This window comes from Penicillium canescens (genome assembly GCF_028828765.1).
Source record: "Penicillium canescens strain IBT 15451 chromosome Unknown utg000007l_segment0_segment0, whole genome shotgun sequence".
Taxonomy (NCBI): domain Eukaryota; kingdom Fungi; phylum Ascomycota; class Eurotiomycetes; order Eurotiales; family Aspergillaceae; genus Penicillium; species Penicillium canescens.
In genome coordinates this window covers 1,940,812-1,961,848 of record NW_026703969.1, presented here as the reverse complement: position 1 = coordinate 1,961,848, position 21,037 = coordinate 1,940,812, and the positions used below count along the sequence as shown (strand labels likewise).

The following is a 21,037-nucleotide window of genomic DNA, read 5'->3' as shown; positions in this document are numbered from 1 at the left end:
TAAAAGTAAAATGCGCCATAAATCTGCGTGTTGGACGGTTCAATTTGTTGCTGGCTGTTCAATAAACCGACGACGCTAAGCCTGGGCGGTGGGTCGCGAACATAGTGATTAGTGTGATGGTCAAGCCGATTTCGAGAACGACTGTACATTACGCACTGTATACAATGCAGTAGGATTTCGAGCGCGTCTGTATGAAGTCGAATGGAACATAAGACTGTACCCTTAACCTGGACCATGGGGATGACCACGAGAAGCCAGCGGGTGAGGCTGAACCCCCAGCTTCCAAACCCCCAACCCGTCGCACATCTCCCACCCCCGAAGCCGCAAACCCCACAATCTCACCCGAATACCCCAACGTTGAGGACTTTTCTCTCGCCGAGGATGATTCTCATGATGAGGACGATTCTCACGTCGAGGATGATTCTCACGATGAGGAGGATTACTTTCTCGTCTCAATCACCTAAGATTACTCCACCATCACAGCCCGAGCTCGTTCGTTCAAAGGAATAGTGCTTGCTGGGGCCACTCTGCTCCAACTGGCCCAGAATGGCTTCTATTACCGACCTTCAGGAGTCAGCAACGTGGCATGCTGTTTTGCCTGCCAATCGACCAAGCACTTATCCACCTTCCAATGCACCCCGTTCGAGGAAGTGCAACAGCTACATGAGGAAGACTGCATATGGCAGATAATCTCGTGCGATTTGAAACACCACCTCGGAACTCACAACAAACCCCCTCCTCAACCACCGCATTCTCCTCCCCTAAACGGTCAACTCCTACCGCCGATTCCAGTACACAAACTACAGACGACTCCAGTACAAAAAACACCAACCTGGACTGCCGTTTCAATCCGCTACCCGCCATAATATACCCAGAGCCTCAACAACCTCCAACAACCCAATCTCCCCAGCTTCATCAAACGATACCGTCCATCACTTCCTCGCCCCAAAACCGACAAACAACCTATGCTTCCGTCCTCCAGCGACCTGTCACATCCATACCGCAACCGACTCCTCCAGTGCAAGAACCTTTTCTTCCCGCCAACCCCATACTCACAATTGAAGATCTTCACCTCCGCTTTCACAATAAACCGTCACCGTTCCAGTTCGAGAATAAGACAAGCCAACGCTCAATCAAACGAACTCGGAACAAAACCGCATCTGTCACACAATCACTGTCCAGATTCTTAGCCTCTGCTTTGCCCGCCTTCTCGCGGTTCCTAACAGAGATGCAGCGAAAATCGGACGCTTGCTGTCCGTCTCACTCGTACATTTCCCACAGCCGCGCCATGAGGGCAGCCTAATACCGCAAACGGCAGAAAGGCCACGACAGGCCTTACCAGGTGAGGCTCAATGTTCACCGTTCAGGAAGTTTTGGAACAATCTCATTGGAACACACAATCATGTATTTACACAATAGTGGTAGCCTGTATATCGCTTAATTAGTTGATTTCCCAACTAGACTAAAATACGAATCCGCACCCAGACTAGTGGGATATGGTTTATAATCCAACTAAAAGCGAGAGGTCAGGGTAAATGATATCATCCATCCATCCGACTGTACATTACATGCAGCTTGTTATTTACACTAGACACTGAAAGCACTGAAAATCTGTAAATACTCAATCTACAACTGAGCTCCGTAGTTTATCATCTTCTCTCAGGCGGTTTAGCGAGTGTTGAGATGGATGCAAGATCCAGGCCTCACATCTCTTTAGGTCAATATTGACACCTCCCAGCTCAGTACTAGTGCGACCGTATATATAGCAGATCTTTCATACTATGGAAGATCAGACTTAAACACCTCTCTGGAATAGACTGTTTGCATGCTTTATTCATCTCCTACCATTAGACATCCCAAGTTTCAACAGCGAGAAAGCCATAAATCTCTCTCCCATTCCAGGCACTATTCGGCATTTTACTAACAAGGATTTGATGGACACAGACAAACAATGAATTACTACTCTGTAACCAAGACTCTCCCTCTCCTAAGTGGGTTGGATCCGCCGCGACTCGCTAGCCGTCATGCGACCTAACAACCGCTGAGGATGAGAAATCATGTTTTTTCTATGATCCTATGCACTCGCAAAGTAGAAAGCTTCCAAGGTTCAATTATAGGAAACTTCGCAAATACGCAAGATTACCATAATCTTGGTCAACCCTCAATGCTGCCAACACTCAAGTCTGAGCTGTAAGCTCTTCTTTCAGACGATCTTTAAACAAGGATGAACTCCCCATAGGCACCTGGAAGATACAGCTTTTCGTCCCCCAGCTTTGGCCATGAGTCTCCTGATCCACTCGGCTCTTTTACCCGGACCAGCTTTCGCAGCGCATTTCGAAACACCGTACCGCCTCTTCCCTTTCCTTGCGCGGGGGTAGCAGTCTGGTAGTTGTAAAAAAAGTCACCCAACTGGCTGCCAGAGAACTCCTTTTCTGGTCCGGACACATAGCCTACCCTCGCATAGAACCCTCTAGGCAATCCGGCTGGCCTCCGAAGCAGCAATGCATGCAGTTCTTTGTTCTTCGAATCCGAATCCGAGTCCTTCAAATTTGTAAGCACAGGGAGGACGACAATCCCCATTGTGTCCCGATTTGCCATGGGCTCGTCGACAAATGTGTCGAATGGTTGTATCCCATCAACCTCAACACTGTAAATCGTCGCAGGAGCCTCATAATCTTCTTCTGGCATGTGATATACGTTTTTGAGTAGGGTTGCTCGCTTGAGAAATCCTTTTATCCGGATCTGGCCGTCCAATATGGCGCTTGTATTATTGTTGTTAGCATCGTCTTCTCTCCCGGAAACCGGCGTCACATTGACCGCTTTCAGATCAAGGTGGTAGACCTTGCTGGTAAACTGATCGACCTTGCTAGTGACGACTTCTCCGGTGAGAGACGCCCATGACCAGCTAGGTGCACCGCCGTCGGGCGGCCGGTAAGGCCTGAGCTCGTACTCGATCGAGCCATTGCCGAAGGTAAACCACAGCAGCTCGTCGATGAGCCTGGACCGCCATAATCCTGCGACATATTCGTCTCGGAGGATGGCCCGCATGCGACTAGCGAGCCCGCTGAAAGCGATCAGCCGATCTGAGTACCGAGTGAACCGCATGCTGCTGTACGTGTAGATCCAGCGACTCCAAAGCTCGTACGCATAGTCTATCACCGTCTCCAGGCGTTTCTCTTTGTCAACACTGTCCCTATCTCTGGATTTCCAGCCGTGTTCGTAAAGTCGGTTGGCCACTGGATCGGTGATCTTGACTCCCGTGTGGATATTACGCAAGGCTTTTGGCAGACCTGTTGGATATTTCTCGCATGCGTCTAGCTCTCTGCATTCCCAGAGTAGCTGTTTCTGGCCATAGTGAAGGGCGCGCGGCGGTAGGATGCGTTCCTGGAGGACCCAGCCTCGCTGGTTTAGAGGCGCGTCCGTCATCTCAATCTGCCACATATCGTCTTGCACTATACTGAATCGGTCATTCCCGGCATCAGTCCATTCCGACTCGACGATGCACAGTGCGAGATGTCTCGGGTCGCGTGATCGGAAGAGCCCGTCGTGGCTGTTTCGAGAAGCGGTGGCCATGATATTGAGCCTGCTGCTGCTGTAGACGCCTTCCATCGACGCGGCTTCGGCGCGCCAATCGGCTACAGAGTCTTGGATGATGCAGAGCGAGTCAATCCATAGATAAGATATTGAAAACCGGCGGCAGACGGCAATTGCCTCTATAAAGGTTTTTGGCAGTAACTCGAGAGAGATGTTCTGCTTGAACGAATCAAGCGTTGAAGACAGAAGAGTGATGATGTTTGAATCGCCCCAAGAGTGGCTGAGTGTTGCGTAGCAATCTATTACCTTTCTTTCGGTCTCCGTAATAACCAGCCTAATAGTCCCTGCGTCGTTCTCAGAGAGACTGAGGAGTCTTGAAGGCAGGTAATGGCTACTGGAATTACACGCAGTATGCATGGAAAGACATTCTTTGTACCATTTGAATGCTTGAGTAAATGCTGCGTCTGAAGCGGTACTATCACCTACAAGCAGGGAGTTATTTTCCGTCGGTCCATCATAGACTAAGAAAGTGTTATAAGTAGCTCTACCAAACCCAGAAGACATTTTCTCGATCAACATACTTTGAAGTGGAAGAACTTCGAGGCGCAGGTCCAAGCGCTCTTCGATGAGCTTGGCGTAGTCGTCATCAAGCTCAAGGCTCAGGTCATATCCACCACCTTCTTGTTGAAGTGTCCAATACGAGAACTCGTCCGACGTGGAAGAATCTGAGAATATCTCTAGGCGGTTTTCCCCTATTGAAGACCGAAACTCATAACAGACGGGGCAACCCGAGTCCGAGGCATTGAGAAAGGACTGCAGAGAGGGGTGATGTGCCTGGGGGTTCCAATCAGACGACTGGTCGTCAGATGTCTTCGAAAAGGTACTCAGGATCTGCTGCCCGCGAAAGATTTTCTGGCAGGCTTCACACAGCATACCACATCCTTTGCTGTCAATTGGCATATCGGATTGGAAATCGCAGAAGATCTAGACGGGGCTGTAGAAAGTTGGGCAGTTCAACCAAACTCTCAGAGAATTCCTTGGCCAAAACAGACTGGGGCAAATACCTCAGGTGTGTCTAAGAGACTGACGCAGGAGAAGATGACTCATTGCTGACGGTCGTAGCCCGTCAGATAGACGACGTGATTTGTAACGTGTCTACTGACTGGTGCTGCCTAACCAACTAGCGGGTGACAGGGGGTCAACAGACCGGGCACCACAGCAGGAGGCTCATAGGGATATTATCGTGCCCGTAAGTACCAGCCTAGGGCGGCCAAAAATAAAGAATTTGAACATCCTAGACAAGAGGTCCAAGACCGAACCAGGTCGTGGTGATAACTACCTTATATGTTTATTTCCCAGTGTCAGCGAATCAGGGGGTGGATGGCAGGTACACGACCAAAGCTGACTAAAACAGGGGTTGCAGTAGTGGTGCAGAGAAGGCATCGAGACGTGGCAGGTTTAACCGAGGGAACACGTCACCCGTTCAGGGCGTTCAGGTGCGGGGCTAAAGGGACTGAAGTGGTAGGGCGGCAAGGGCACTAAACCCAACGAATCATAGCCCAAATATCAGAAAAATCCAAATCCTCATCGCCGAGTCGATATTATCACATCACCATGGCATACTGTTGGCTATGCAGTTCTTGGATGGACAGATGCTACAACTTTCCAGCGCGACTTACGGCGTCATGTGAAGAAGGCCCACAGTTGGAAATTTGATTCTAGTGGTGTACGCGGGCAGACTTCTGGGGGTCAGGTTATGGACCTTGAACAGGGCGGGGAGACATGGGAAGAGCGGGAGAAACTACAATAGAGAAACTGGGCATTGGATGGAGACCCCCAGACCAGAGATGCTCGAGATGAGATGGCTGTCTCCTTCCATCCATTCTGATTGTATGTTCCTAAAGCTATACCCGGATATAACGTTGGAAATAACCTTGAATGATATGATTCTTTCCATCGACCTCACCTACTAGTAGGATATGAAGCATAATATTTTAGTAAATACCACACAGTGGGACAGTGGGACAAGGGCCGCTAATGACTTAAACCATACTATATTTCCCACAGATCACAATGTATGTACACATTGTCTCACTCATTAAGCACTCTTCTCGCGCAGAGACTGATACTATTGTTGACCGAGAAGTTTTGCGCGCTTCTTCTTTCATCAGCTGGTTCTTTTCACCAATGGCATCCCATTTGGCATCTTTGCAATTATCGTGGGCTAGTTTGAGCCAGGTGTCCCACGCTGTCGTCTTCGGGGCCGCTCCACTAACCATAACCCAGTTGATTTCCCTGGTAGCTTGAATTGCAAACCATAGGCTTCGTGTATAGCTGGGTGCAGGTTCAGGTTCGCCTTCCATAACTTGGTCTGCAAATTTCAAATGCTCCGGCGTGACCATATCGCATTTGTACCGCGATAGGTCCCAAAGCAGCTTTTGCGGAAGTAAAGATGCTATCCAGTAGAGGACATTCAATACTATGTATATCACGGCGATAACAGCTTGCATTGTCCAACTGCAGTTTCCCAAACGTATGACCGATACCGTGATAAGAGACAGTGATATACCAACTAACACCCTGAACCATTGGCCACTGACAAGATAGTCGCATTTTTCTGGGCCTATAAAGAGTTCACGGGCGATCTCTTCAGTGCATTGAATGATTACAAAGGCACCATCGCGCGTTTTAATTATGACGGCCGCATTTGGGACTACGACGTCTGTCGGGCGTTTAGCTAGCTCTGGTTTCCAGCGGCATGCAATCCCAATCAGAGTTGAAGATGATGCTGTGGCTATGAGGGCCAGAACTGCTACCCCATCCTGGAGTATAAGTGCCCAAACAAACGCCCCAAGTGCAAGGAGGGACGATAGCACTGTTAGAATATTAAGGGGTGAGAAGCGGCGAGGCGGTACTGGAGCCACCTTGTCAAGATTTTGACTCTTGCTTTGCTCTGTCCAGACGTTAACCGGCCCTATCCCATGGGGGGTGCTGCAGTCAGGGCAGACTGCAGGCTAGGGTTTTGTCTTAACTATGGGAGCGAAAAAGTGGGTCCGACCTGACTGCAGGTGAACTTCCCGAGCTGACTGCTAAGGTCTAGAGTCCTTCAATCGGTCTCAGATTTTAGCAAGTTATAATAGACTATCTAAAATATACCCCATTCGCTTCGGAGAATGCTTAGCCTGCTAGTTATTGAGAAAATAGCGATTGAAAATCGGAGATGTTTTGATGGGGTACGGGAACTGGGTCAGTTAGGGTTGCGACCGGGGTATAAACCCAACTTCAGGACGTACGACGAGTCATAACACTTCAATTATATCAGCCCTGTTGAAATATCCGGGAATTGATAGGGACACTCCCACTTTTGTTCCGGACACTCCTAATTATGTAATATCCATGATTAGGTAATTGAAAACGTCATGTGATTGTATTGGAATTACCACAGCAACATCATTCTAAATGTCATACCATAGTATAGTATAAATCCCCAGCTCTCGCCTCCCTCTTTTCTTAGCTCCTCAAATCTCTGCCTCTCGGATTTTTCAGAAATGGAGCCCCCTACTGAGCAAATTTTTGATAGCAGAGATTTATTAATTGCCTCTGTCCGTCAGCATGCTCTCTCGCAAGGTTACGCTGTCACTACTATACGATCAATCACAGATAAGTACATCTATCTTGGTTGTGACCGTGGTGGCACGTATCGTGACCGAGTGAATGCTCCTGATGGAGCGAAACGAAGAACGACAACTACACGGCGGATTGGCTGTCCATTTAAGCTATACGGGAAAATGCTTTTTGATGATAAGTGGGAGTTACAGGTCCAAAACCGGAATCATAATCACACAGCTGATGATAATATGATCGGACATTCAGCTGCCCGTCGGCTCACAGAGGAGCAGCTTCAAAAGGTCCTACATCTATCGGAAATTGGATCTAACCCTCGTGGCATCCTAGCTCTAATCAAACGAGAGCATCCTAATGCTTTAGTTACCCCTCGAGACATCTACAATGCGCGAAGTGCTTTACGAAGGCAAAAGCTCGGTAATAGTACTCCCCTTGAGTTTCTACTGAAGACTTTGAAGGAAAATCACTGGAAATATGCTATTAAGCAGGATAGCGAAGGACATGTCCTCTTTTTTATGTTTGCACACCCAGAGTCAATCAAGTATGCTAACCTATACAACAGGGTATTCGTCCTAGACTGCACCTATAAGACAAACCGATATCGTATGCCTCTATTGCATATTATTGGTGTCTCGCCATCAAATTCAACCTTTAGTGTTGCATTTTGCTTTATGCAGAATGAACAGGAAGAGAGCTATATTTGGGCTTTAAAGACTTTTTTCTCATTTCTCGACCCCCTCTCTTTCTATCCAGTTCTTTGTACAGATAGAGACCTTGCATTATTAGGTGCTGTCAAGGTCGTCTGTCCAGATTATCCCCATCTTCTTTGCATCTGGCATATTAACAAGAACGTAACGTCTAATACGAAGCAGCATTTTACGACGAACGCCGAATATCAAACATTTCAAAAATCATGGAATCAGCTAATTTATTCTACTACAGAGAACGACTACAATTCGAGGCTATCAGAGTTCGAGAAGCGATATCAGACCTCCCCTTCTCTTCGATATGTTAAGGAGACATGGCTAATTCATAAAGAAAAATTTATAGTTGCATGGACACAACAATGCCTACACCTCGGTAATTCTGCGACCTCTCGAGTTGAAGGCTCCCATGCCTTTTTAAAAAGCACATCGGTGCTTCGACAGGGGATATGTTGATCGTATTTGAAAGGATTTCACAGGCTTTACAAACCCAGCATGCTACGCTTGAATATGATTTTAGACGAGATCAGATTGAGAGGCCAGTAGTAACCTTACATCAACTTTATACTAATATTGTGATCAGGACCTCCCGCTATTCGATACGACTGATTGGCGAGCAAGTTACAAAGGCTAGAAGAGCTACAAATCTTGCTCCTTTACCCCCTTGTACTAATACGTTCACAAGGACAATGGGTCTTCCTTGTGCCCATCGGATTACTAGTTTATTGGAGAGCAATAAAGCTATCCCATTGACAGATATCCACCCATTCTGGCGAACTGGGCTTTCTGAAATGGAATCAGAATACCTTCCTCTCTTAGAGCCTTTGATTCCTTTTCCAAAGCCTAAAAAGCGGAAGTGGGATCAATTGGAGCAGAAAGACAACAGCCAGACTATGAATAAACGGAAGAGGGCACCCTTTAAATGCACTGCATGTGGTAAAGTTGGGCATACACGAAGGTCATGTAAATAATACGGAGAATGAATACCAATACAATCACATGACGTTTTCAATTACCTAATCATGGATATTACATAATTAGGAGTGTCCGGAACAAAAGTGGGAGTGTCCCTATCAATTCCCGCGAGCCGGCCACACAAGCGAGCCGGCCACCTAACGTAAAACGCGTCCAGTAATTAGACCTCTCTTCTTCAACCACCCACCATGCCACCAGTTCGTACTCAATCCTCTCGAAATTTAATTGAGCAAGAAGGCAGGGTCTTATTAGCTATCCAAGCTATTAAGAAGCAAGAAATTGCTTTAATTCGCGAAGCAGCGCGTTGTTTTAATATACCGCGTATAACACTTCAAGATCGACTACGCGGCCATCAGAACCGCGCCGAAACCCGCCCAAATTGCCAAAAATTGACAGACATTGAAGAGGAATCGCTTAAAAAATGGATTCTTTCTATGGATTTACGCGGAGCAGCCCCCCGGCCGGCGACTGTACGAGAAATGGCCGATTTATTACTCGCGACGCGTGGGACTACTACACTTTAACACGTCGGCTAGAATTGGGTTTCTAACTTCGTAAAGAGACATCCCGATCTATTAGCCCGATTCTCAAGACGCTATAGCTACGAGCGCGTAAATTGCGAGGATCCGAAGATCATCGGAGATTGGTTTTCTCTCGTCCAAAAGACTATACTTCAATACGGCATCGATCCCGACGATATCTATAACTTTGACGAGACTGGATTCGCAATAGGTATTATTTCTACCGCAAAAGTCGTGACAAGGGCTGAATTCTACGGTCGGCGATTACTTTTACAGCCCGGAAATCGCGAGTGGGTTACCGCAATTGAATGTATAAATGCCTCGGGGTGGGCGTTACCTCCGTGTATCATTTTTAAAGGCAAAGTCTTTATCGAGTCTTGGTTCGACGGCCTTCCGGACGATTGGCACTTCGAGGTTAGTCCAAAAGGATGGACTTCCGACCAAATTGGACTTCGGTGGCTCGAAAAGCTCTTTATTCCGTCTACTTCTTTACGAACGAAGGGGAAGTATAGACTTTTGATCCTCGACGGCCACGGAAGCCATTTAACACCGAAGTTCGATCAAATCTGCGAAAAAAATGATATCATTCCAATTTGTATGCCTCCGCATTCATCTCACCTTTTACAGCCGCTCGATATCGGCTGTTTTGCGCTGTTAAAGCGCTCTTACGGTCGGCTTGTCGAAACGAAAATGCGTCTTAATATCAATCACATCGATAAGCTAGATTTCCTCGAGGCGTACCCATCCGCTCGAATTGAGACATTCCAATCCGAGACAATTAAAAGTAGCTTCGCGGCAGCCGGTCTAGTGCCCTACGGCCCCGATCGAGTGCTCTCGAAGCTCGATATTCGCCTTTATACCCCAACACCCCCCTCAAGCCGGGGTAGCGAGTGGGAGCCAAAAACGCCTTCGAACTACATGCAATTACAAAAGCAAGCATCCTCAATTAAAGCTTTATTAAAGCAGCGCTTAAGAAGCCCACCGAGTCCGCTTAATTCCGCGATTAATCAGGTTTTAAAGGCTTGTCAAATTACGATGCAATCGACAGCTTTTCTCGAGAAAGAAGTACGCGATTTGCGTGCCGCCAACGAGACGCAGAAGCAAAAAAGGACTCGGTCTACTAGGTGGATAGCTCACGAAGGTAGTATCTCCGTCCAAGAGGTTCGTGAGCTACGGTCGGAGCCAATTGAGTCCCAAATAGCCCGTATAGCCCAGGTTCGTGAGCAGGTTTCAGGGCCTTTACAGCCCCGAACGAGGGCCTTACCAAAATGCGGCTTATGTGGAATTCAGGGGCATAAAAGAAATGCATGTCCAGATAGGTCTAGTTAGATTTATTACTCAATTTAATAGCGTTGTGGTGAGATGAAAGCATTTAAATGTAATACATCGAGGGTAGGTGGCCGGCTCGCTTGTGTGGCCAGCTCGCATGTGGATTACGTTACGCAAAGGGGTGTTGAATTACCGGTCCCCTATATATATCGTGATATAATGAATTGCACGAAATTTGACGAATGTCTAATGCTGACTTTGGGGTGAAATGGTGTAAAAAAACGTGAGATGATAGCTGGGGAGTATCTAAACCCCTGAGTTAATTGCTACCCCTCTTGATCATTATACACTAGCATTATCGAAGTAATTGGATTCGTCTACAGTCCTGTGGTAGCGTCTTTGGTAGTAAACGTACGCTGTAAAGGTACAAAATCCCGTACCCCAACAAAACATCTTTAACTTTCAATCGCCATTTTCTCGATAACTAGGAGACTGCGCATGCTCCGAAGTGAATCGGAGATAAATTGGATGGTCTATTATAACTGACCAAAATTTAAGAGCCATCGGAGGTCATTAGACCTCTCCAGTCTAACGAGGAAATTAATTCCCAGTCTAACCCTAACCCACTTTTTATGTCCCTAAAACCCTAGTAGTTAAGCGGCAACCCTAATTCCCAGTCTAATAGACTGGGCCACCCCCCGTGGGATAGAGCACGAGAAGCATGGTCTGGATGTAAAAGTCGTTTGACCTGCAGAAACACATCCTTACGAAACACACAGAGAGACAGTTGTCGTAGGAACTCCTCGACAAGATCGAGGCAGGGAGGGATTGAGCTAAATTCTTCCATCCAGCGGTGGGCCTGGTGCACCCGTAGGAAGTCTAGACGGACGTCTCGGATCTGCGCATACCGTGCGTGGAACGCCGCCTGCATCGAAGGGCTGTTGAACTTCATATATTGCGCGGACGGTTGCCGGAAGGTCATCGTATCCCAGTTGAGCTTATCCAGGAACCAGGCATATCCGTACTCGGACATAGTCCTCTGGAACCCCAGACCTTCACACCGGCGAAGGCCGTCCGCCTGTCGAATATCTGGCTGGAACCAGACGTCCCGCCAGCATCCAGATACACGCTGTAGAAGGCCACCTGTATAGGAAAATTGTAGGCAGCGCAAAAACATCATCATAACCCGAGTATGTTCCCACGTAACAAAATGGCGGTCATTGATGCTGTCGGGACATAACGTCCCATTCTTGGTGTACGCATTCTTGCGCGGAGCTGCGGCTCCGGTGTTGTGACCGCCGAGTGTCCGTGCATGGGATTAAGGGGTATCTTGGAACCTGAGATGACCTTGAAGAAAGAACATCTATTTTTACATGAATCAAATTGACTTTTGCTTTGGAAGCATAACCACTGTCCACTTAACTGTGTACACAGTACCTAGCTGGTGATACCAACAGATGCTATAGACAGTCTCAAACCCCACGCAGAATTTGTTGATGTTCCAGTGGAACCAAAAGAGAAGGGTCGAGGTGGGGAGGGAGTAGAACGGCTCAACCGGAGATGGAACTCCCGGAAGTCGCGTGTTATGTGAATTTCGCTCGCGAAGCTCCTGGTCGATCATATAGAACAGGCGTAGTGAAACGCGGTGTTCCTCGCGAAGCCCGAAGACCTTGAGATGTGATCCTTGCAGGGCAGCATGGCACCGCTGCTTCATGTTCAGATAAGCCCGCATTAACGCGACGGGGTCGTGACTGAGACCGCCCCCGACTTGCTGCCAGGTCTTGCGTAGCTGAGGATCTAGTGCCAATGTTTCTAGGGCCGGGTTCGAAAATGGGTATACATCCCCTGCCGCAAAAACCTCCTTTACGCTCGAATAAAGCTGCGTATAGAGAAGACCTGCCTGCCGCTGCGGGGAGGATCGACGAGTTTCTAATGTGAGGCTGCCAGTATCGTGGAGCAGGCTGATCGGATAAAACTGTTGCTTTGGACGTGGGATCTCCGGAGGATGCTGCTGCCCAATCCACTCAGCATATGACTCTAAGCAGCATCGCCGCCAGAGGATGGTCTGTGGCACCAGTTGGTTTGCACGGGGCTCTCCGTCCGAACGGTGCCTTGATGCGTCGAGTCTCCCACCGCCAACCTGTGAGCGCCCAGCAGGGCAGGTCTCTTTCCCAAGATCGATATAGAACTGATTGGAGAGATGAGACTCGTCGATCGTGTTACCCCAATGCTGGGCAAACTCCTGCATCATACTGTCCCACGTATTCGCTTTGGTCAATGTCTTCAGGTTTTTGCCTTGGACTAGGATGGTCACGTCCGAGAATTGCTGGGGTCCAGCGCTCTCGATAGTCTCGAGAATACTCGCCCACACAAGCGAGAGTGTATCTGGTGGGAGGAAATAGAAGAGAAGCTGCTCCCGAGCGACGGGATCCACTCGCTGCGAGCGCATCTCAACACCCCGGGCTGTAGCATTCAGCCGGCTGTGGTCAAAGCTAGAAGGATAATGCTGGACAAGCGAACCGTCGTGATGGCGGTAGATTGCAGGGAGGAGGATCTGGTCCATCCAGACCCGAAAATCATCATCACGGAGGCGGCTACATTGCTGCTCTCCTCGATATAGCCGTGGGAATAGGAAGCAAAGAGATATGTCCTCAAATCCGACCAAGCGCCCGAACGTATAATGTGGAATCTTATGTACCGGCCGATGGACGTGATGAGCGCGACCATTGCTTCCAATATAGTGTACAGGAAGAGGATCAAGGTGCAGGCCCGAACGAAGACCTGAGACAGGCATCTGAGTCGAGTTCCACCGCACTCCGAGTTTAGCCACTGCGAGGCTGTGCGCAAATCCCACAACACTATCGATATCAAAAGTCACCGCGGTCGGGCGTTCTAGCTTATGGTCAGCAGCAAGGCAGAGGTGGACTGGCCGAGCGTTAGGCGTGGTGGAATGGATCCCGGTATAGATCTCCCGTTTTCGGTCGGCGCTGGTCTGACCTGCGAGGTTGTCCTCCCATCTAGCCATTGTCGCGGTACTGAGAACATCCGGGTATCCCCTATCTGCCTGAATCCGGTGCATGTACTCTCCGAGGCCGAGATGCTCCGTATGCTGCATTTGATGTTCACTCTGCTGCTGCGTATGGCACTGTTGGCAGCAGCCATGGTGTTGTTGGAGTTGGTCCGTGAGAAGCCGGGCTAATTTATAGATATCACTTGCTGCGCTGGTTGTAACGCTGTCCGATTGCTCAGGAGCTAAAAGCGCGAACGACTCGGTCGCTTGGACCGGGCTTTCAGTCGCTGCTCGAATAGAACCGGCTCCATTCCTCCCTTCTTGTAGATTGTCCGGCGATATCGCTGTAGTAGCATCGTGGGCGAGATCACTCGTGAGTTCGAACGACACGTTATCGATCGGTGGGATATGAGGCACCGATGGTTCCCATGACCTAAGGTTGGGGCTGAGAGGCGGTAGAAGTTGCTCTACCTCAGTAGCGATCGAGAGTTCTCCTGGAGGAAAATGGGTCGATGGAGGTTCATTGATATCAAGAGACAGAGGCACTGTAGGAGCATAGTGCTGATCGAATTGCTGGGCTCGATGCACAGCGCGGGTGGACTGTCGGTGGTTCCGCCGTCGTATGACATTCGATGCTTGCTTTTCCTTAGCAGATATATATGTTCGCGGTCGTCCTCTTTTCCGCGTTGGAAAATCGGTTGGTGCCATGGTAAGAAAGTGCAGGCGTACTTAATACGATAGTCTATAGCAGGAAAGGCCTCCTTTTTACAAGTGATACGGATAGGGGCGTAGAGAAATCTCGTTAGTATAGAAATCGAATCTATCATAATATCGCTGATTGGAAATGAGCCATCTAAGGCGGTCGTTAAACGGACAACCTCACAAGCAAGTGCAAGTGCTAGTGTCGCCACCGATGACTCTTAGCTGCCCTTATACTGGGTATCACATAAGCCACTAGGTATAATGCTTCCAGTTAGAGTTATATGCAGATGCCAAGATGCCGAGCGTTTTAGGGGAATCGGTATGATCCAATGATGTTCTGCTATTATTCAGCACTTTGTAGTTCCTTCCAAAGAACTCCTGTGCGGTAAAGTGAATCAATCGAATGATGCCACTTTTCTTATCTACCGTCACTAGTCCTGAGCAGACTTCGATTATCAGATCGACTGCGGGAACACTGTCCTCGTCAAAAACAGTATCAGCATCTTTCACCGAAAGGCCATGTTGTAACTGATATGTAGTTAGAGGCTTTTTGGCATAGACGATCCACTCTAGGGCCCGTAAAGCTAGGTCTTTTAGATTGTCGCTCTGCGCCTGAATTCGTGCTAATGCCTCCCGATATACTTGGTCGTAAACATCAGATCCGCTCGGTAGTGATACTAACGCGTCGTTGACCTGGCGGCGGGTGATCTTGTCTCTCAAAAGGTCTATGTGGAAATGGGCAAGTAGGAACCTATAAGATATTAGTGAACATTCGTTCCAATGACGCCTAGGCAGTACCTAGGTGGTGTATCTTATATTCCATCCACTGATTTTACAATAGTATCTTTGATGCTCTCTCTCATCTTGGAGTCTTTTGAAGGAACGGCTCGAAGGGTGTCGAGTTGTCCGTCGATGTAAGTGCGAACGTCTTCATCCGATGCACGTATGTCGAGGAACTGGCTTTCATTGCTTCGGAAGACACTTAGTATATTGGCAATAGCAGCGTGGCGGGAGGTTGCGAGGAAACTGATGGGTGCCTCCTTCTGAATTTCGAAAAGCGTAGCAATTAACGATCTGGTTGTTCCATCGGAAGCATTTATCTCGTCAAGAGCATCCAGAACCATGAATACCTTTCCGTAGGAATTGATGACGCTAATTAGAAGTTCTATAAGCTTTTCAACCGATGGAAGAATGCCCCGGGCAATGAATTGTCCATATGCTGTAGTGATACACCCGGGAACCTCGGGTTGCTGTTGAGCGAGCTGTTTTAGGAAGCCGGATAAGAGATCCTCTAGCGTCTGCTCATTGTGTTGACGGAAACTGCAAAATACATAGGCAATTCCAATATCTCGTTGAGGGAATTCTCCCTGCAGGTGGTTGATAACAATGGATGCCATGACTGTTTTTCCCGCTCCCGGTATGCCTTGACAGAGCAATGCTTCTTTGGGCTCTCGAAGCAATCGTTTGAACTCTTCAGACTCCAGGAACCATTTTCCCGTGCCGCTTTGACATTGAGAAAAGGCGTCACTTTGTTGGTTTTCGTGGTCGATGGGGCTAAGCCAGTTAAGGACTTTTAGTCGGGATGTACTATCCATTGTTTCTCTTATCTTTCGAACTTCCGTATCGACATGGGAGAGAGTGATAGCAACTGAAGCATTCATTTAGCACAGCTATGTTTATTTGGACTAGAAATCTCTACCTTCATTCATGATCTTAAGTGCAATCTCTGTGTCTTTGACTTGCTGTGGACCTATAATGCGGAGCACGTCCTTTGCATAATTAGAAGTACCTCGGATCCATGACCGCCGATTCTGGGGGCATTGCCGAGAAATTGATGCATTAGAAATACAATTACTGCATGAGACCTAATCGGCTTTAGTGAGCGTAGGTAGGGTCCGAACGCTCAACATTGAGGTCCTTTCAGTGATGCCCTAAAATCCATATTGTCGTAATTTAAAATCACAAATCCTCCTGATAACAAGGTTTGCCAGAGAGAGGAGTGAATTTTATTCATCCATTGTATGGATCACGCTTAGATCATATAATCGTACAGGAAATCTTCAGGCTGGATTCGCATCATTGTTCACGAACGTATACATTGGTGAAGTATCAGGCGAAATCTTCTCCAGTCCGATGCGAACTCGTCCAACCCGGGCCATTTTGTCAAGCGTCCGAGTGTCGACTCGTAGTACGGTCTCCCGAGTGAGTGTTTGTGTGGGCCAGTCATAAGAGCAGAGTAGGCCGCGGTGCATACCACCCTCGCTTCCGCAGAGCAGTAGAGCCACCGGCGGCCTCACGGCTTGAAATAGCGTTACCTTCATTGTAAACGTGTCGACTAACGTGAAAACCTTTGGTTCCTCGTACCTAGCATAAGCACTGAAATTCACTATATTCTTGACTTCCAGGTCTTCCGTAGGGTCTCTACCAATGCACTCTCCGTCGACCATACAGTGGCGCGACAGCTGACTGCTGTAAGGAGTCCACGTTAAGCGGTTCATATTGACTCCAAGAACAAGGGCTTCAATCTCGTGGATGGGCAGGTAGCCTTCGAATCCGAAGAGCCAGGGTTGAGCAGACCAAGTTTTTCCTGCGTAAAGAGAGTATATCATCAAGGGAGAAAGAGCGACAAGAATAATAGTGATGCCCATAAAAGAAAAGCCGGCCACTTGGCACGCTTGAGATGCCGAGGTGGCACTGAAACTCCCATCTTCGTTTTCCGTCCTGTACTTTGGACTGACCGCCAGTAAGCTTACTGAAGCGATTAACCACAAGGGTGCGGCACGCAGAGCGAATTTTGAGATAAACCTTCCAACTGTGTTCCTATGGGTCAGGCTCACAGACTTGAATGATTTCCATCGAATAGAGGCTCCAAATGCACCACTGAGAACAACCGAATCTCCTGAGCAGACACCGACGACTTGACAGAATGGGTCAACATCCCATAAATTGCGGTCCCATATGTCGTCGACGACATACCATTTCTCCTTGGTTGATTTGGGATGTAGACATATAAGCCTTTCAAGCAATTGATCGCTATCATTACTCATTGAAAGGCGGGAGAAAGCCTGAAAGGCGCTGTTGTCAAAATCGACTCTGGGCCTGCGTCTCAGAAGTCCCATCAAGACATAGGCTATATCTGCTTCGCTCTTTTCTTTTAAGGGCCTAGTCGATAAGCACTGGAATGCAATCGTCACAAGCTCAAGGGGACTCAATATGATGGAGCCTTCGTAATGGTCGACCAATTCGCGTGAGTTTGAGGCGTCAACCCATGCCTCTGCAGGGAAGTTGCGTTTGCGGATCTGCCAAGGTTCTTCCTCAGATGCACCGCGGGTGTAAATCGATATCGGATGCGTATTTGGCGATAGAAGAACCTCGGGGAAGGTCCACATTCGCCGACCCCACTCTTTAAGAAGCTCTCGCGTGGTGTAAATCCGAGATCCACGGCCTTCAACGGGTGGTCCAAGAGCGATGACGAGTGAATGTGCGCCACGTACTACATCGCTAATACAATATAGGTCGTCCGCCAGGTGTTTGTCGTCAGGCATGCAGCTACATGCGAGCCAATAAGCCTGAACCCCAGCACGACGAGCCGCCGTCTCCGCAATAGAATGTAGAACTTCCATGTCGTCGCTCTCCTCGTCATGCGAGAATTGTGTTGTTGTGTACGCAACAAAAATATACTGCAGTGTCTTGGTGTCTCCATGTTCTTTCTCCCAGTCACTGACCTTGAAGATATCGATACTATGTGTTTCACGCAGGAAACACAAAACTCTCGGTCTGAGAAGACGTTCAGAGGCAGGATCACGCTGCTCAGGCGCTGAATCGGGGCTTCCTAATAGTGTTGGACATTCATAGGGATTGCTTGAAATGGGCGCGTAGCCCCAGTAATGATACTTAAACGGCTCATATTGACCATTGTGTCTTGGTTCTCCATCAAGGTCCGCGGGGAAAAATAGCTATTTAGCAGTTGTCAACATATTGAAGATAGAGAAATAAGTTAATAATGTGTGAGACAAACCAGAACAAAAATTATGACCGCGCCGACTGGATAATTGAACCAAGTTTTCAATTGTGCCCTTGCCTGATTGTTTCGAATCAAGGGAGTGCTAGACGTAACTTCAACGTGGAAAGGAGTGCTCGATTCCGCGTCCTTTGTCACGCGAGACCCCAAAGCCCAGAACATGACTTTCAAGATAGCGGGGGTGTCATCGATAAGGATTGTTCGAGCCCAGGTAACCTCGCCTGCTTCTCGGCGAACCTTGTTTGTCGACTGCACGACCAGTGGTAATAGACGTCCATCGGTAGCATTTAAGAACCGATCGTCTCTACGGCCCTTCCATTTACGTCCCAAGCTGTCCCGGTGCCAAAACTGCTGATTTGACTTGTATCGCAATTGTCTTCCAATGAGCGGATAAGATGGTGGCTGTGGCAGAATGAACCTTAATCAGTCATGTTTCTCTTATTACCCAAGTCAAGAATTTGTTTGCGAGGTGAGATACCGTGTGCGTTGATGTGTCGGTCCTGCGACCGTTTTGCGAATCGCCTTCAGGGGGGTACCAAGGGGGCGGCGGTGCGGGCCCTAGGAGTACTAATGGAGAAGACTGCGAGTTACCGTCGCTCTCGTGGGTGCTTTGGATGCTTTCAGGCGTTAAGGTAGTACCTGCATTCGTTGCAGAGGACTGCGGGATCTCCAATAGCTGAACAGAGCTCTATTGGAAGACAAGTGACAAGGTCAGCGTTTGTCAAACTCCATAGGCTTCTGTTGTTTAACTTACCTGGTCAGCCATTTGAGCAGTGTGGGTGGAGTTTGCTTTGATGATATCTGTCGGTTATCTGTTGGGAATTTTATGCTCATTGACTCGGGGAGCGACGTATATTTTGACGTGCAAACATTTAAACATTTTGCCCCTGAGGCTTAGCGGGTGTTAATTTGGTTGCGGCTGAAAGTGCGTGCTCGAGTGTAACGATACTAAAGAGATCAGCAAAATTGCTTCGTGTTCAACCCTGTATCACCCCTGAAAGTTGGCGAAGCGTGCGGGGGTTACATGGCGTGGGGCAAACATGCATATCGCGTCCAAGCTGATTCGACACGAGGGAGTAGGCGCAAAGTCACAGGGTGTTGGGAAAAAGCAAATCAAGGTCAAAGTACTAAGTTTTCAAAATAAATAAAAAAGGAGCAGTGCGCCGATCTTTCAGCTGAGACATCGCACATGGTCACATTTCTAGAAAGGTAGGTGGTGGGCACGTCCACACATAGGCAGAGGGCCATAATATCCTCTAGGACAAAGAATGGTTCGGATGGATGTCCTACCACTGTAAGAAAACCGTCCGGGATAAGTCTGGCTTCATGAACGCCATCTCGGGGCAGATAGGCCCCTTCTGTTATTACGTGACGAACGGTGGTTGATGACAACCTTCAAATATTGACACACGTTTCAAATCTCAGGGAATATATAATGTAGAATCGTAGAATCTTCGACAGAGAGTAGAGATAATATACATGTGTACCATATCTCAATTGCCCGTTCCAAGGGTGTGGTCTGTGTGGGTGACCATGCAAACCCTCGAAGACTCTCCTCTTGTTTCTGAATCCTGAACAAGAATGGGACACGCCCTACAATAAGCACGCTCAAGACATACAACGGCCATGTGTCTACCTTGCGCTCTTTGGCACGTATCCTCCACCATGCTTGTCATTGCTTGTATGGGTGGATGGACGGTGAACTGTTCCGGAAAGAGACGAATTTTGAACTGTCTCGCCCTCCCTTTGCGCTCGCTCTGGATTTGAATGGGCCGGATAGCGGTTTTGCGATTGTCTAGGCACATAGCCACCGCCGTGCTTGTCATGACTAGATTCCTAATTGCAGCTCAGCAAGCTATCCGTTGCTACCAAGGATGAAGGGAATCTACTGGCGATTTCTCCATGGCGACTGAAAGATAGCACGCGATTCAATTTGGAAAGGGATCAGAAGTTGCAACTTAATACTTACGGCGGGCGGGGGTGTGCATGGTTTTTGGGACTTGTGAAATGAGCACCGCCGACTCGAGGCAATACTCTTGATACATATGACACACCGAAACCTGAAAACTTGATACAGCTTACAACTTCATTCCACGTGGATTCCTAATTCCTTACTTCTGATCTTCAAAGAACTTCCCATGCAGAACGCAGAAATGACCTCAGCACTAAACATAATGGATCCTCTGGGACTGGAAGTTGTGGATATACATCGGGGCTCGTTTAGACCTCCGCAGAGCCCATAAAGCCCAAAGCCCAGCCCAACCCAACCCGCAAATGGGTTGGGTTTTGGGCCCGGTCCTTAGGCCCATCGATGGGCTATGGGCTTGTACCTCGAGCCCACTGTGCGTTAATGGGGGCCCAAATGGGCCCCAAACAATACAAACATGCCGAGAATTTGGATGCCAAGATAAGTTGAACCCCCTTTTTGGTATTAATTAAATTACTTCTGTTTTACGTCCGTTTCTTACCCTGATGCCTAAGGTAATATTTTATTAGATTTAATGATTTAGAATCAATTACTAGCATTCTCTCTATGTCACGTAAAAGAACACGAGAAAACGCGGTATTAAGAAATTTTCAAAATTACAGAGGTTCACCAGAAAGTGGTGGTGCTTCCCTATAAAACCTAGATATATATCTAACATCAAAACATCAACATTCACCTTTTGGGTTATAT

At 48.1% G+C, this 21,037-nt stretch overlaps 4 protein-coding genes across 4 annotated transcripts; all 4 read right to left on the bottom strand.

The window, feature by feature from the left end:
- Positions 1–2,214: 2,214 nt before the first annotated feature.
- Positions 2,215–4,494, bottom strand: N7446_010873 (putative HET domain protein; the record flags this gene model as incomplete). Its single annotated transcript, XM_058519616.1, has 2 exons — positions 2,215–4,055; positions 4,116–4,494. 2 exons carry the CDS (start codon positions 4,492–4,494, stop codon positions 2,215–2,217), a joined length of 2,220 nt encoding a protein of 739 aa, XP_058368454.1.
- A 7,111-nt stretch (positions 4,495–11,605) lies between these two features.
- N7446_010872 (uncharacterized protein) lies at positions 11,606–14,345 on the bottom strand (the record flags this gene model as incomplete). Its single annotated transcript, XM_058519615.1, has 2 exons — positions 11,606–11,770; positions 12,183–14,345. 2 exons carry the CDS (start codon positions 14,343–14,345, stop codon positions 11,606–11,608), a joined length of 2,328 nt encoding a protein of 775 aa, XP_058368453.1.
- Positions 14,346–15,151: 806 nt separating this feature from the next.
- On the bottom strand, positions 15,152–16,000 carry N7446_010871 (uncharacterized protein; the record flags this gene model as incomplete). Its single annotated transcript, XM_058519614.1, has 1 exon — positions 15,152–16,000. The coding sequence occupies one exon, from the start codon at positions 15,998–16,000 to the stop codon at positions 15,152–15,154; it is 849 nt and encodes a 282-aa protein (XP_058368452.1).
- Positions 16,001–16,399: 399 nt separating this feature from the next.
- On the bottom strand, positions 16,400–19,126 carry N7446_010870 (uncharacterized protein; the record flags this gene model as incomplete). The annotated part of the gene is made up of 4 exons (XM_058519613.1): positions 16,400–18,295; positions 18,358–18,762; positions 18,839–19,048; positions 19,115–19,126. The coding sequence occupies 4 exons, from the start codon at positions 19,124–19,126 to the stop codon at positions 16,400–16,402; spliced, it is 2,523 nt and encodes an 840-aa protein (XP_058368451.1).
- Between the last annotated feature and the right edge of the window lie 1,911 nt (positions 19,127–21,037).